This window comes from Mustela lutreola, chromosome 8, assembly GCF_030435805.1.
Source record: "Mustela lutreola isolate mMusLut2 chromosome 8, mMusLut2.pri, whole genome shotgun sequence".
Classification (NCBI taxonomy): domain Eukaryota; kingdom Metazoa; phylum Chordata; class Mammalia; order Carnivora; family Mustelidae; genus Mustela; species Mustela lutreola.
In genome coordinates, this window is record NC_081297.1 from 148,697,036 (window position 1) to 148,711,435 (window position 14,400).

General features: G+C 56.5%; 1 protein-coding gene across 6 annotated transcripts in view; it reads left to right on the forward strand.

The window, feature by feature from the left end:
* Positions 1-14,400, forward strand: part of TBC1D22A (TBC1 domain family member 22A) — a 297,090-nt gene that overhangs the window by 86,188 nt on the left and 196,502 nt on the right. For all 6 annotated transcript variants that reach the window (XM_059187298.1, XM_059187302.1, XM_059187299.1 and 3 more), the window contains 2 exons: positions 8,755-8,883; positions 12,540-12,602. In XM_059187298.1, the coding sequence (XP_059043281.1) occupies positions 8,755-8,883; positions 12,540-12,602 (192 nt within the window). The remainder of the gene's footprint in view (positions 1-8,754; positions 8,884-12,539; positions 12,603-14,400) is intronic.

Sequence of the window (14,400 nt, forward strand, 5' to 3'; positions counted from 1 at the left end):
ACCTAGTCGCTGTTCCTTATGCGGCCTGCAGAAAGAGAGGTGGTTCCTGCCGTTCTCTGTCTCCCCAGGACAGACCGGGGTTTCACCACATGGGAAGGAGCCCGTTCACTCAGGAGAACTCTCTCCCTGCTCAGCCCGGGGCTCTTCCTGGGCCTTTTCGCTTGTCTCAGAGCTTCTGTCCATTGCTTGCTGTGCACTGGGCTGTGTCTGCGCGTGGGCCCCCTGCAGAAGCGGGATCTCTGAGTGCAGAGCTGCAGGAGCAGATGGGTTGGTGTCGTGACCCCAGTCTGGCACCAGGAGGGGCCTGTCGGAAGGAGGCGCTGGGCATCTGGGACAGGGAAACCCCGGGCAGGGAAGGAGGGGCAGGTGGGTGGGACTCAGGCTGCCACAGTAGGAAACCGGCTGCTTCTTCAGCACTGTGCTCACTCCTCATTCAGGGGCGGGTGCTCACATGCCTCCACAGTGCTCTGGGCCCGCACCCGTGAGCCTTCAGATGCCCCCAGACAGCCCGGGGAGACAGGCCCGTGCACAGTCATTCTGCACAGTGCTGTATGCCCCGAGGGTAAGGATGGGCTCTGGGCATCCAGGGGCAAGGAACCCACCAGGTTGAGGGATGTGAGTCAAACAGGGGCATGGACCGGCTGGGAGGAGGAGGTCAGAATGGTGGGGACCGTCATCTCCTGTCCCCTAATGCGGACCCAGGAGCTACCGTCTAGCTGCTGCTTCTCTCCTGGTTCTTCCCAAGCAGACGTCCTGAGCACATTTTCTGTAACAGAAGATTTGGGGAGCACAGTGAAGGATGCTAATCAATTATTTCTGATGTGGTGAGTGTTTGCCATGCATCTGCCCTTGGCCACAGGCCCTTTGCAAGTGCTGGGCCACAAAAGGATCTTGGAAAATGGTGGGGCGAAAACGCAGCATGCATTTCAGGGTCATGGAGGTGTGGAGAAGGGTCCCACAAATTACGGTCACCTCTCAGTCACTCTCGGAATCTGAGGCTTCATATTCCTCTCTCCTGGGGAACTTTTGCAGATCTTGGTGTCTGGGCCCACAGAACACACTGGAGCCTTGGGGGTAGACTGAGGCATCAGGCTTTGTGCCGATGGCAGACTGCCCCAGGCTGGGTAGGAGCGGGGGCGGCGGAAGCAAACACAAAGTGGTTTTGGGCTCTGGGCCGCCCCTCTTGACTGCAGTATTTTCATTCTGGTTGCACGTCAGTGTGTGGGGAGCTGGGGGAACTACTGATCTCTGGGGTCCCCGGGGATTCTTACGTGTGCCCAGGGCTGGAGACAGCTGTTCTAGAACGTGTGGGTTCCATGTGGGGCAGGGCAGGGCATGCACTGACCAGCCAAGAGATAGGACCCACTGAAGGCAGTATGCCTGGGCCGAGGTATCTGGCTTGACCGAGCGCGTACTGTCGCAGAGGCTCGGCCGAGCCGGTGGGGCGGGTGGCTCGGCGCAGCCCCTCACTTCTGGGACCCTAAACCCAGGACCGAGGAGAATCTGTCATTTGTCCAGTTGAAAAAGGCAACCGAAGCTGCACTTGGAAGGGAGTCTGCCACAGGACCCGGTGAACTGGTGACTTTTCCCCGTCGGTGCACGGCTCGTCCTTAGCGCCATCTGGTGTCTGTTGAAGGCTCTGTTCTTAATGGATGAGTAGGAAATCTTCCTTAATGGAGAGGGACGGGAAACCTGGCTCTTGTCATTTACGGAGGACTAACATGTACTCTGGCCCAGGACGTGTTGTTAAACCACCATTAATGCGATTCAACATCTAAATTCCATGCAAGCACAGCAGTAACTTCTTAGAAATGAGTGCTGTAGAAAATCGCATTTTTGGCTCATTTTAAAATAACTATTTCAGAAACATTGAACAAAAACTAATTAAATGTCACATTTATGCTGGTGAGCAGAATGGCTAAGAGTGGTCTGTGAGGTGCTGGCATCACCCTGTTTTCTCATGGTGTGTGGAGGGGGGTTCACACGTGCCCCGCGGTGGAGAGCCCCTCGAAGCGTGTGTCACGGGAACAATTTTGATAAAGTGTATGCAGGTATTATTGTTTTACATTTATGATTAGTGTTTTTATAGCATGCTAATATGGCAATTAAGTTTTCTGTAGTTCTGTCATTTAGAATTCATTGCATACTCGAATATGTTTCAGTCGCATAATTTCCAGTCTGGCTTAATTATCCGAAGGCCCCAACGTGCACACATGTGTTTTCCTTTAGGGATGGGAGTATCAGGAGTGAGTGGGGCTTTTATCGCCTCTGTTCCTGGTACGACGTCCTGGCCTTTTAGAATTTCTGTTTTTAATAAGTGAAGTTAAAATCTGGGGGTAGGGAGAAGGGGTGAGTCTTTGTTCAGGGTCACTAAGAAGCCCGTGGTGGCACCACGTGTGATGGCGGAAGGCCGCCCACGCTGTCCCAGGCTCATACCCTTCGCTGCCCCACGGCCCTGGGTGGAAGGCGGCCCGGGCCTGGCACGTGGGTCCCCCCCTGGCTGCTGCACATGTGTCCCCGCTCCTCACCTGCCACTGCTCTGGCCTTGCCGTGAGGCAGCCTAGACATGCTGCCCGAGGCGCTCGACGCAGGCGTGTGACCTTTCTCAGAGTACCTGCTGTGTTTCTCCCTCGACACCGCTGTGTTCTCCAGCACCAGGGCCGACTCCAGACTGATCCAAAACCAGCCCAGAACTGCGTGCTGATACTTGTCGCACGGTAGCTCAGACCTCTTCCTCCGTGGGCCCCCAGGGCTGGGGCGCTCCTGGGTATGGTGGTCCCACAGCACAGCACGGCAAGTCTGCACCAAGTATCTGTGCTGGGCCCTGCGGGACTGTGAGCGTGGGGGGCTCGGCTGGGCGAAGACCGCACAAGCGTAGGGCAGGAACTCCAGCCCGCTGGAGCTCAGGGCTCTACCTCAGGGCTCCCGCCAGTGCATCAGCGTCCCGGAAGCTCCTGGAGTGGCCGGGGGTGGGGGCGGGGTGGAGAGGTTGCCAAGGTCAGAGTGGTGCCTTGGCGGAGGGCGGGCAGGTGCAGCAGGTGCACACGCTCCAGGCTGGCGCACCCCGGGAGAGGCGTGCACTGGGCTCCATGCCTGTGCGCGGCTGCAGTGCTGGGAGCCGAGCTCCTGGGATGACGGGCGCGTGCCGCGACCACCCGTTCTTGGGCTGCTCCCACGTCGCGGGGGTGGGGGAGGCACCGTTGTCGGGGAACGGCTGCCTGCGGGCCCTTGCACACAGACTGGGAGGGGCGGCAGCCCTGCTGCCAAGGTCAGGGGCCACTCTGCTGCTGCGGCCTGGGACGCACAGGGCTCTGTTGCAGTGGCTCAACCACGCCTGCTGGCACCCAGCAGCCTGCCTCTGAGCCCCAGGCCCAGGTAGCCGGAGTTCAGAGAGAGGCCCTGACCTCGGGAGCCAGAGCCGCTGGCGCCAGTGTGGGGAGGGCGTCTGTCTCTGGGCCGGGCCACAGTCAAAAGCCTTGGCCGCTTCCGGAGCTCCCTGTGCAGCCGCGCTCCTGGTGCCAGCCTGGCCTGCGAGGGTGCGGGGGCCCTGGGACTCACACGGAGCTCCGGTCGGGGGCTGTGTGCAGATGACTCCATAGGGTGGGGACTTGTTCCCTGAGTTTCTGTGAATTGAGCCAGGTGCCCAGAAGAGGGCTGGCCGTGCTGTGTGCTCAGGCCCCGTGACCCTGGGTTGCTGACGAAACTCCTGAGCCTTGTCCTTGCTCTGAGTGGAATAACATCCGTGGGCCCCCGAGTGGGACTGACGGCCGTGCCGTGTGTAGCCCGGTGCCTGGCGAGCAGCCTGGCTCCTCAGCCTGTGGCCGTGGCGACTTCAGGACGGGTACGTGAGTTTCTCCAGGAGATGACGGGCACTGGAGGTAGTGGCAAGGTCAGGTAGGCACAGTGGGTCCCGGTGGTTCTCGAACCAGTGGTCTCTGAAGGCGTCTGTGATGTGATGACACTGTGTCCTCTGTCAGGTCTCGCCGGCCCTGGAGTGGCGGCCCCCCAGCAGGGGCAGGGCTGGGTACCCGACAGAAAGAGCGCCCTGTGTTGGGTGATGCGGCTGCGTGTTCCGGATGGAGCTGGCTGTAGAGGCCTGATCGTGGAGGCACTCGGGCAGGGTGCTGGCCCCGCAGGAGGTCACCGCTCACCCATGGGGGGTCTGCGCGTGGTCTGAGGTGAAATGTGCGGGCACTGAATGTTGGACACAGGAAATTTTCTTACAAAGGAATGAGAAAAACTAATCATAAAGGAGTAATAAAAGGGGCTCCATTGAGGTTAGGAACTCGTCTTCATTAATGGGAGGGCGGGGTGTCTTGGGTGCCGTCGGCCACGACGAGCGCCAAGCTGGTGGCCAGCAGCGCCAGCATCCCGTCGCCGCAGCGCTCACTCCAGCATCAGCCAGCGGGTGGGCGCCGTCGGGGCAGGCGGTGGAGGCGCCTCCGCTGCGGGCTGAGGCCCGGCGTGCTGCTCGAGGGCAGCTTGAGCGCGGGAGCTAACGGAACCGCCTGCCTCCCGCAGCCCGCTGTCTCCGCTCCACGTACTGCTCTGACAAGAGCTCTTACAGCTCTCCAGCTCTCCTCTCTCCGCCGACTCTCCTTCTTCTGCCTTCTTCTTCCTCCGACAGCTCTCCTTCTAATGCCTCCGACAGCCTTTATGGGGGTGCTTGAGCCCTGCCGCTATACCGGTGGCCGGTTGAATCCCAATTCTCCCCAGTGGATATACCCGGCCTGCCCCGCCCCTACATCCGGGGTCCACAAGCAAGTTCTTCTGGGAGGAGCAGGCCCTTACAGGGATGACCTCTAGAGGACGGGGCGACACTAGCACACGCATTTTACCGACGAGGACACGCAGTGGCACCTGTCGGTCTTCTGGGAATTACAGATTAAAGCTCCCTTCTAACCGCGATCTCGCAGGCCCACTGGGACGGCTGAGATGAAGACTGATGGCACCAGGGTCGGCAAGGGTGGGGACGGTGGGTGCCTGCGTGGGCTTCCCGCGGGAGTGCAGTGGCTCTGGAAAACTGCTGGAGGGTGTGTGAAAGGGAGGCACAGCCGGGTGTCCTCCTCCTTGGTGTGTATCTAATGAGATGCGTACCACGGGTCATGAAGGACAGGGACCGAGTGTTTATAACAGAGTGGTAGTGACCCGAATGTCTGTCAGCGGTAGAGCGGGTTTTGTACGTGGGAACACGCAGAGCTGCTCCTAACGTGTCGCAGAAATAAGCGACTTCTTCAAATGTAACGTTGAGTTTAAGCGGCCAGACAGGAAAAACGATCCCGCTTATACGATGTTCAGAAGTAGCAGAGGGCGTCAGCGGCCGGGGTTCTGGCTCCAGGGAGGAGCTGAAGGGCAGTGATTGGGAGGCTCCCAAGGGGCCTCGAGATGGGGTCAGTCGCGGTGATTCCGCACATGTTCTGCTTCGGTATCTGTTTATTAAGGAGAAGCTTAATGGTGTGACCCAAATGTGTTAAAACAATTGTGTGCGAGAGTGTACTTGAGAACAGAATAGATGGTTATGGAGGCACCTCCAGGAAAGAAGGGGAACAGAGACACCCGCACAGCTGAAAAGTGGCTGGTTTCAGGCCCACATCACGGTCAAGGCCATGGCTCTGAGCTCAGCTCTTCACTGTGCACCTGCAGCCTATGCTTCTCCTGAGTGGTCACAGGGTGGCTGCCACAGCTTGTCTCTGTGCCTACGCTTTATTAGTATTATTAGTATTATTATTATTTTAAAGATTTTATTTATTTATTTGACAGAGATCACAAGGAGGCAGAGAGACAGTCAGAGAGGGAGAGAGGAGGAAGCAGGCTTGCTGCCGAGCAGAGAGCCTGATGCGGGGCTCGATCCCAGGACCCTGAGATCATGGCCTGAGCCGAAGGCAGAGGGTTTAAACCACTGAGCCACCCAGGCGCCCCTATTAGTATTATTATTAAAAGATCTATTGACTTATTACAGAGAGAGCATGTGGACTTGAGTGGGAGGGGCTGAGAGAAGGAGAGAGAACTCAAGCAGACTCCCTGCTGAGTGCAGAGCCCGACGTGGGCTCGATCCCAGGACCCTGAGATCTTGCCCTGAGCTGAAATCAAGAGTCAGAGTCTCAGCTGACTGAGCCCCCCAGGCGCCCTGGATGTGGGAGCATTTTAAAAGCTAGAAAGTACCATATAGGATCTATTTCTTCATCTGTTCCCTTATTGCTCATCCATGGACTCGCTTAATAAAAATGTGATGTCACGTGGTGGGAGCAGTGAGGGGCTGGCTCGGAGGGGGTCTCTCGCCGGGTGCTGCTGGAGCTCGGGGTGACTGACCCGCCTTGCGTGTCCGGTCAAGCTTCCGGAAGAAATCCCATCGAGGAGATGCTCGAGGGATGAGCAGGACGTGCCCCGGTCAAGCTGGAAAACATCTGGGGAAGAAACAAGGATGGAACCTTTCTGACACGGAACAGAAGAAGCACTAACTAGAAGAGAAGAACTTTACAAGTTGGACATCATGGAAATTCAAGCTCCTGCTGTTTGAGACAAAAAGGCCACAGATTAGGACAGTGTCCTCATCATGTGTATTTCCTGTGTCTAGGCACAAAACTTATGTCTAGAAGATGGAGCCATAAAACGTACTAGAAGGACAAACAACCTGATTTAGAAAATGGGCAGAAGATTTGAACAGACACTTCACTGAAGAAGAGAAGTGGGGCAGACGGGTGCGCGCGCGTGTGTGTGTGTGTAGGGGTGGGTGGGGGCGCTCATCGTTCCCAAGCAGGGACATGCCCTCAGAGCCACTCAGTAGAACGGCTGATACTGTTTTTTTAAAAGGTTCTTTTTTAAAAAGATCTTTTCTTTTAGGAGTTTTTTTTCTTTTTAAAGTTGTATGTATTTATTTGACAGAGTAAGGCACAGTGGGGGGGGACATAAGCAGGGCAAGCGGGAGAGGAGGAAGCAGGCTCCCCGTGGAGCAGGGAGCCCGACGCGGTGCTCAAGCCCAGGGCCCTGGGATCGTGACCTGGTTGAAGCGACTGAGCCGCCCGGGCGCCCCTGTTGAGCGTCACTTATGGTTTGCTTTCCTCTTTTTTCTCCCGCCTTCTCGTGTCCTTCTATTTCCTAAGTTCTCCATATGACTGAAATCATATGGTATTTGTCAAAGATTTTATTTTATTTTATTATTTTTTAAAAAGATTTTATTTGGCAGAGAGAGAGAGAGAACAAGCAGAGGCAGACAGAGAGGCAGGCAGAGGCAGAGGGAGAAGCAGGCTCCCTGCCGAGCAGGGAGCCCGATGCGGGACTGGATCTCAGGACACTGGGATCATGACCTGAGCCGAAGGCAGCCGCTTAACCAATGGAGCCACCCAGGCGTCCCTTTATTTTAGTTTTTAAAGTAATCACTGTACCCAACTTGGAGCTTGAGCTCACAACCCTGAGGCCTAGAGTCCCGTGCCCCGCCGACTGAGCCAGTTGCGCACCCCCAGAATGGCTGGTATTTAAGGAAGGACACTAGTCCGTGTCAGGGAGGGCGTGGAGCACTGGAGGCTCGCATCCACGGTTAGCTGGAACGGGAGAGCGTACGGTCGCCCTGCGGAAGGTCTGGCAGCTTCCTAGGAAGTGAGACGCGCCTGCACGTGAGCCCGACAGTGCACTCCTAGCCGTGGAACCACGAGAAATCCAACTGCGTAGCCATGAAGACCTCAGACGAGAATATTTATAACAAGCCTTATTCACAATAGCCCCAAACTAGCACCAGCCCAGACGTTCAGCACCCAGGAGGCTTCCCGGCAGGGTGCCCATCCGTCCCGTGGAATACTGCTCCGTAAGCCAAAGGGGTCGCTGCCGGCTCGCACTTCTGTTCGGATGAACTCAAACCATAGGCTGAGTGGAGACAGAGCCCCCCAGATGATTCTGTGTTCGTGACGTTCTAGCCCAGGCCTCAGTGCTCCCTGGGCTCTCTGCTCGCGAGTGTGGGGGTGGATGGCTGTGGGCACAGCGAGGGTTTGGTGTCACAGAGATTCCCTGTCGTTTCACTGGGCTAGTAGGTGCACAACTCTGTGCCCTCGTCCGGGGTCACGGAGCTATTTACTTAAAAGGGGCACATTTTATATGTGCTATCTCAATAATGTTGATTTAAGAGGGAGAAACAAAGAAATAAAAAGCATATAAAACACCAGGGCGTGTGGTCCAGAGTCTGGGCCCTTCATGTCACCCCGGAGCCACCTGGCCTGTCCGGATTTGAGTTCACTTCCTGGACTGGGGCTGGGGCTGTGGCTGCTGGGCGCCCAGCAGTCTTTGCAGAGAGGAGAACACTGGTGTAGGGTAGCTGACAGCCTGTGTGTGTGTGTGTGTGTGTGTGTGTGTGTAGTACATCCACACGTATGCACATAGGCCTCTGCTGTGTGTATGTGTGAGCAGGCACACGCACACCTGTGTTCTCTTGGCATCAGACCGTGCAGATCTCGGAATCCTTTGGGGCACACGAGGCATCTGGAGCCAGGGGCTCGTGTCAGACCTGCTTCAGAGGAGCAGGAAGGCTCAGCCTGCCTGGGGGCTCCGCTCTGGTGCCCGCGCCGTGGCCGAGTCCGGTGTGGCTGGCCCGGCACAGGCTGCGCGCGTCCTAGCCTTGGAGGCCAGTTCGCTGATGTGCTTGACATCTGCTTCCGTTCTCACAACTCGCGCCTGCTCCCCCGTGTCCGGTTTCAGAGTGCCACGTCGGAACGGCGAGTCCGGCACTAACCAGGCAAACTTTTTGTTTTTGTTCCTTTTCTCACCCAGGGTTACCTTCCTGCCAATGTGGACCGAAGACCAGCCACTCTCCAGAGAAAACAGAAAGAATATTTTGCTTTTATTGAGCACTATTACGACTCTCGGAACGATGACGTTCACCAGGACACCTACAGGCAGGTGGGCTCCTCTCCTGTGTCTCATGTTATGTGAAGAACTTTGATTTGGGGATGATCAGTAGGAGGGTGTGTTCTCTCTAGCATGGCCCTACTCGGGTCACCGGTTAGTGTTTTCTCATGGTTAAACTTGAGATAAGTAATGGTGTGCTTCTAATAGTGGTATTACTATAACCATAATAGTGGTATGCTTATCTCTGGCTCCTTTTACAAAAGGGGAAAGGGGGTTTTTAATTGGAGTTTTAAAACATGCCTCTGACATCCCTCGCCAGGACCCAGAGACCTGGCTCGGGAGCGGGGGCCCCTCTTGGCTCCGTGAGCTGCTGTCCGGCCTGAAAGCTCGGGTCGATCAGAGCAGTCTCTGTGGGCTTCGTGGGCTCTGGACCTCTGAGGCACTGAGGGATGGGCTTAGACGGGGGAGAGCTGTGCTTGTCAGCTGGATTCGAGGGCACACGGTTCAGTCCATAGCAACACTGTGGCCACTTAATAGTTTCTGCTGTTTAGTTTAATGCAAAATGGGTATAATTATGGCTTCTTGAACAGTCCATTGACAGACGGTGTGTATAATGGGAAAAGTACTTAAAATTGATTTACAGTTCACAATACATTCAGAATTTGCTATTAGAATAGCTCTTTGAGGGCTTTGGCATTCTCTCTCTTTGTAATGTGTGAGAATTCAGAATGGTTTGTGTTGCATTCATTCATTCTCTTATTTATTTTTGTGCCGCATTTAAACAAAAAGTAGGTTTTTTTTTTTTTTTTAAGATTTTATTTATTCATTTGACAAAGAGAGTGTGTATAAATAGCGGGAAGGGGCAGGGGGAGATGGAGAAGCAGGCTGTCCACTGAGCAGGGAGCCCAGCGTGGGGCTCAATCCCAGGACCCTGGGAACGTGACTTGAGCCAAAGGCAGATGCTTAACTGACTGAGCCACCCAGGTGCCCCCAGAAAGGTAGTTCTACTCACTGGTAGTCCTGCCTCCGTTTTCAGAGATCAACGTCTGACTTTCCTGAGCCGTGTCAGTACCCAATATTTCCTTGTGGAAATCCTACTTCTAGGTGAGGGAGCCTTGCCAAATTTTTCTGCCTCAGATGTGGGCTCACCGCATCTCCTTTTCATTTTGGTGTCGATCTTTCAGAAGGTCTGAAGCCAGGCCTTCCCTCTGACTGATCACCAGAGCTGCTTCCGGTTGTGCGGGTTCTGGGGGAATGTCTTCCTCACGGACGGGTACAGTGGAGCTCGGGAGGAGGACGTCGTGCGTACGCGAGGACCAGGGAGAGGGCAGGCAGGAGCCCACTTCTGTTGCCCCCCAGCCCCCCGGGGCGGTGCCCTCTGCCTCGGGCCCCTCTGCCCCTCTGGCTCAGCCCCAGCCTCTCCTGAGTGGCTCCCAGGGCACGAGAAACTGATTGGAGAGATTTTGCATTTGGATTTGGTGAGGGAAAGACTGGGTTTCCTGGCTTATCTTTCTCCACTTCAGTGATTTTAGGGAACGGACCAATTTGCTATTGTTTTGAATGCGTTTCTCATGAATTTTCATTCAAGAAAAAGACTTCCGAAGGACGACGCCAGCATCTATCTATAAGATTTACCAAGCTGTATTCTATTATGAATTTCATAAGGGGAAGTTAATTAAAAACGGGTTACATGCATCTTTATTCAGTTACTCTGATAGCTAATAAAAAGCTTCCATATTATAGCGAATTCCCCAAATGTTTCCCCATTAACATAACTGAGAACAACGGAGCCCGTGGAGGTCTGGTTGGCCCGCGGGCTTTACAGCCCCGCCTGCCGGAGCTGGACCCGGTGGGCGCTGTCTTTGCTGCTTCTGTCTGAGACACACCGTTCCTTCCTGGCAGAGCCTGGTCTGGTCTGGGGCTTGGGCACCTGCTGTCTCCCTGCCGCCCACTCCTCATGGTTGCCTCGCCCTCTCGCACTACCAGGACGCGGCGGGACTACAGGGTTGTGGCCTCCTTTCACGTCCCTCTGTGTCCTCTGTTCATGGGCTCAGGTGTCAGGCGGAAGAAGTCATGCCCAGAGCACCCAGAGCTGATCAGGGTCAAGGTTCATCCGCTGTGCCCTCCCTGCTCTCGGAGTTCTGCGGAGCGCCGTGGCCTCCCTACACCTCAGTCCTATACCCCAGGAGCGGGTGGCCTGGAGGGGCCCACAGAGCCCCCTGTGCCCAGCCTCATGCAGCGCCACCTATGAGGTTGGGCGTCTCCTCCTGCTGGCACAGACGGGGGTAGTTGTGGGGCCTGCTGTCCTCGCTCCTCGGCAGACGTGACAGGCTGCTCATCTGTACGAGGGGACAGACGTGTGCCTGAGTGTGATGTCGTGGGGGCAGTGTTCTGACGGTGGCTCTCGAGGACACCCTGGCACAGGGGGTGAGATCTGGCCGGCGTGCTCCAGCCCCTCGTCTAGATGGGACCCCGCCCCTCTCGGCGCTGCTGGCTGTAGGCCTCCTTCGCACAGCAGGTCACACGTACGTCTCTGCTTCCTTGGATCGGCCCCGTGTTGCCCGGAGCGCTTGAGGCCGATGGGTTCCCAGGTTGCTCTCGTCCGGCTCCTTGCCTCTCTCTCCTTCCCACCACCCTTTGTTGCTGCCCGTGGGCCATGCAGCCCAAATACCGAGTCCACTGGCCTCCGGCTCCCTCCCGGTTCTTTCCCCTGGTTGGGGGCTGCTCGAGGGAAGAGCCCCAGGCCGGAGCCTGTTAGTGGGGAAGCAATCCCCACGCCGCAGCATGGCGCAGTGGACGGGGCTCCGTTGGCTCCCGTCACCTTGTGTGCTCTACACGGGTCAGCCTCTGGGTTAGGGCGGCACCTTCTAGACGAGGACGCCAAGCCCCAGGGCCTCAGTGACATGGCCGGGGCTGTCGTGCTAGGAAGGCTGAGTGAGGACGCTGTCCTGGTCCCGTGGGTGGCGGGGTCCTCATGTGGAGACGGGGACAGACCGGCCTTGCAGACTCCCTCTAGGCATTAAAATGTGCGTGGCCTCCTTCAGCCTCTTTGGACCTTTCTCTGGGCGATGGGGGTGGTGGCCATGTCGGCCAGGGGTAGATACTCCTGTGGGATGTCGGGAGGCAGCCCGTGGTGCCCACTCAAGCCCTGAACGATCTTACTGGGTCGCTGCTGGCACGTGCAGGTGCTTGCTGGGCAGCGGGGGCTCTTCGCGGTAGCGCAGGGCAGGGCAGGCCGGGCTTCGCCGACACTAGCGTTTCAGGTGCTTCCTCTGGGGAGTGCCCTGGATCCCCAGGGACTCGATGAAGGGGAGAAGCATGCGGCCTGGGTGCCAAGACGCAGCTGTCACCGCGGAGAACTTGGACGCCCTCGATGCACCTGAATTGCTCCCCGTGTCAGAGGCTGGAAATCAATGTTTACTAATTGCTATGGATCATGTTGCTAAAGAGCTAAGGGCCGCTCTCTTGCTAACCGCGAGGCCGCTGTTCGGTTGGGAAGCGTCAGGCGAGCCTTCAGCTGGGACTGGGGGAGCTCCATTCAGGTCAAAGCTGCCACCACGTCTGCAGTTGAGCTTGTGTTCTCAGGGTGGGAGCGGCCCAGAGTCTGGAGTAAAGGCATTGCTGTTGCTTTAACTGCTGGTCTGACGCGTGCTTGCAAGGACGTTTGTTGTCTTGTAAAATGATGCATCTTCCTCCTGCATCTGCAGATCCACATCGACATCCCTCGCATGAGTCCGGAAGCACTGATTCTTCAACCCAAAGTGACGGAGGTAAGAGCCGGCATCTGGGCGTGTCCCTCTGTTGGGGTGGTGGGCTCCCCCGGAACTCGGGAGGCGGTTGGTGCAGTTGGGGTGCATGCCTGCTGTGGGTTCGGGGGTAGCCTGTGGGAACATAGTCATAGGAATTACTGGTTGTTCTTCAAATATTTTGCGTGTAATATTGATGTGTGTAAAGGACACGGGCGTGTGCAGGTAGAGAGTGTGCTCATGTTCACTCCCACCGAGGGCTGAGAACCCCACTCACGTTGGACCCGTCATGTGGGAGCTTTTAGAGCTGCTCCCAATTCTCACCCCGCTCTCGAAAGGCCCGTAGGACGTGACCAGCCTCCTGACTCTGTGATTGTGCACGAGCTCAGCGTGCGTCCTGTGCTGTTGTGGCCAGTCCGAGTCTAGACAGTAGCGGGGGCCGCCTCCTTCCTCTGGTAGCCTTGTCCCTCGGCAGCTTGTGTTTCCCTCCGCATTGTTTTCTCAGACTCCGCCGATCTGGTGGCCGGTTGTAGAACCGTCATTTAAATATCGCACCCTTTCTGCGGCCCTTCTCCTGCTGCTGGACGTTTGGGTGTCAGGGATCTCCTGGGATCAGGGCCTTCTAGCACGTTCTCACGGGTGCCCACAGGCAGGAGTTTCTCTGGGGCGTTGCCGAAGATAGGGACCAGTTGTGTGCTGGGGTGTGAGCCTGTGGAACCCGCAGGCCGGTGTCAGCGTGCCCCACGGTGGGCTGTGTTGCTCACGTGCTCACCCGCGGAGTGTGAGGTCTGCAGTCCGCAACCCTGCGGGGACTGCCCGCCTCGTGTCCCTGAAGCACGCATTCTTGTCGTGGCCTCCATCTCCGTGTCTCTTGTGCCTCACGGCATAAGCACCTCTTCCTGTATTTATGGGCTTCTCTGTTCCCTCCTCTGTGACATGCTTGATTCTGTCTTCTGCCCATTTTTCTTTTGGGTTGTTGATCTAATTAAAAAAAAAAACATTTTATTTATTTATTTGACAGATCACAAGCAGGCAGAGAGGCAGGCAGAGACAGAGAGGGAGGGAAGCAGGCTCCCTGCCAAGCAGAGAGCCCAATGCGGGACTCGATCCCAGGACCCTGGGATCATGACCTGAGCCGAAGGCAGAGGCTTCACTCCCTGAGCCACCCGGGCGCCCGTCTTGATCTTTTTATTGGCTGCTGATCTTTATATGTCACGGATTCTAAATCTTTCTCAGTTTGTGTGTCACACGCATCCTCTTCCATGCTGGGGCCACTTCTCACTTCCTTCTTGGTGGCTGTTGGTGACCGGAAGTTCCTCGTTTCCGTGTGGTCAGACTTCTTCGTGTCTTCTTTATGGTTAGCGCTCCTGTGCTTTTCTTTTTTCTTTTCTTTCTTTCTTTTTTAAAAAGATTTTATTTATTTATTTATCTGACAGAGGGAGACACAGCGAGAGAGGGAGACAAGCAGGCGGAGTGGGGGAGGGGCAGCGGGCTTCTCGCCCAGCAGGGAGCCCGATGTGGGGCTCGATCCCAGGACCTTGGGATCATGACCTGAGCCGAAGGCAGACGCTTAACGACCGAGCCCCCCAGGTGCCCCTTGTGTGCTTTTCTTAAGAAATCTGCACGTACTTCACGCAGCACCTTTCGCACGCTCTCACCTGAAAGTTTCAACATTTCCTCTCCACACCTGCACGGTCCATGCGTCTGTCATTCCCAGCGGTGCACCACGCGAGGCAGGAGTCCAGCGACCTTGCCCATAGCGTGACCTGTCAGGCCTGGCCTTGTGCATGGCCTCCACCTGGTCTGCACGTGTTTGCGGCCT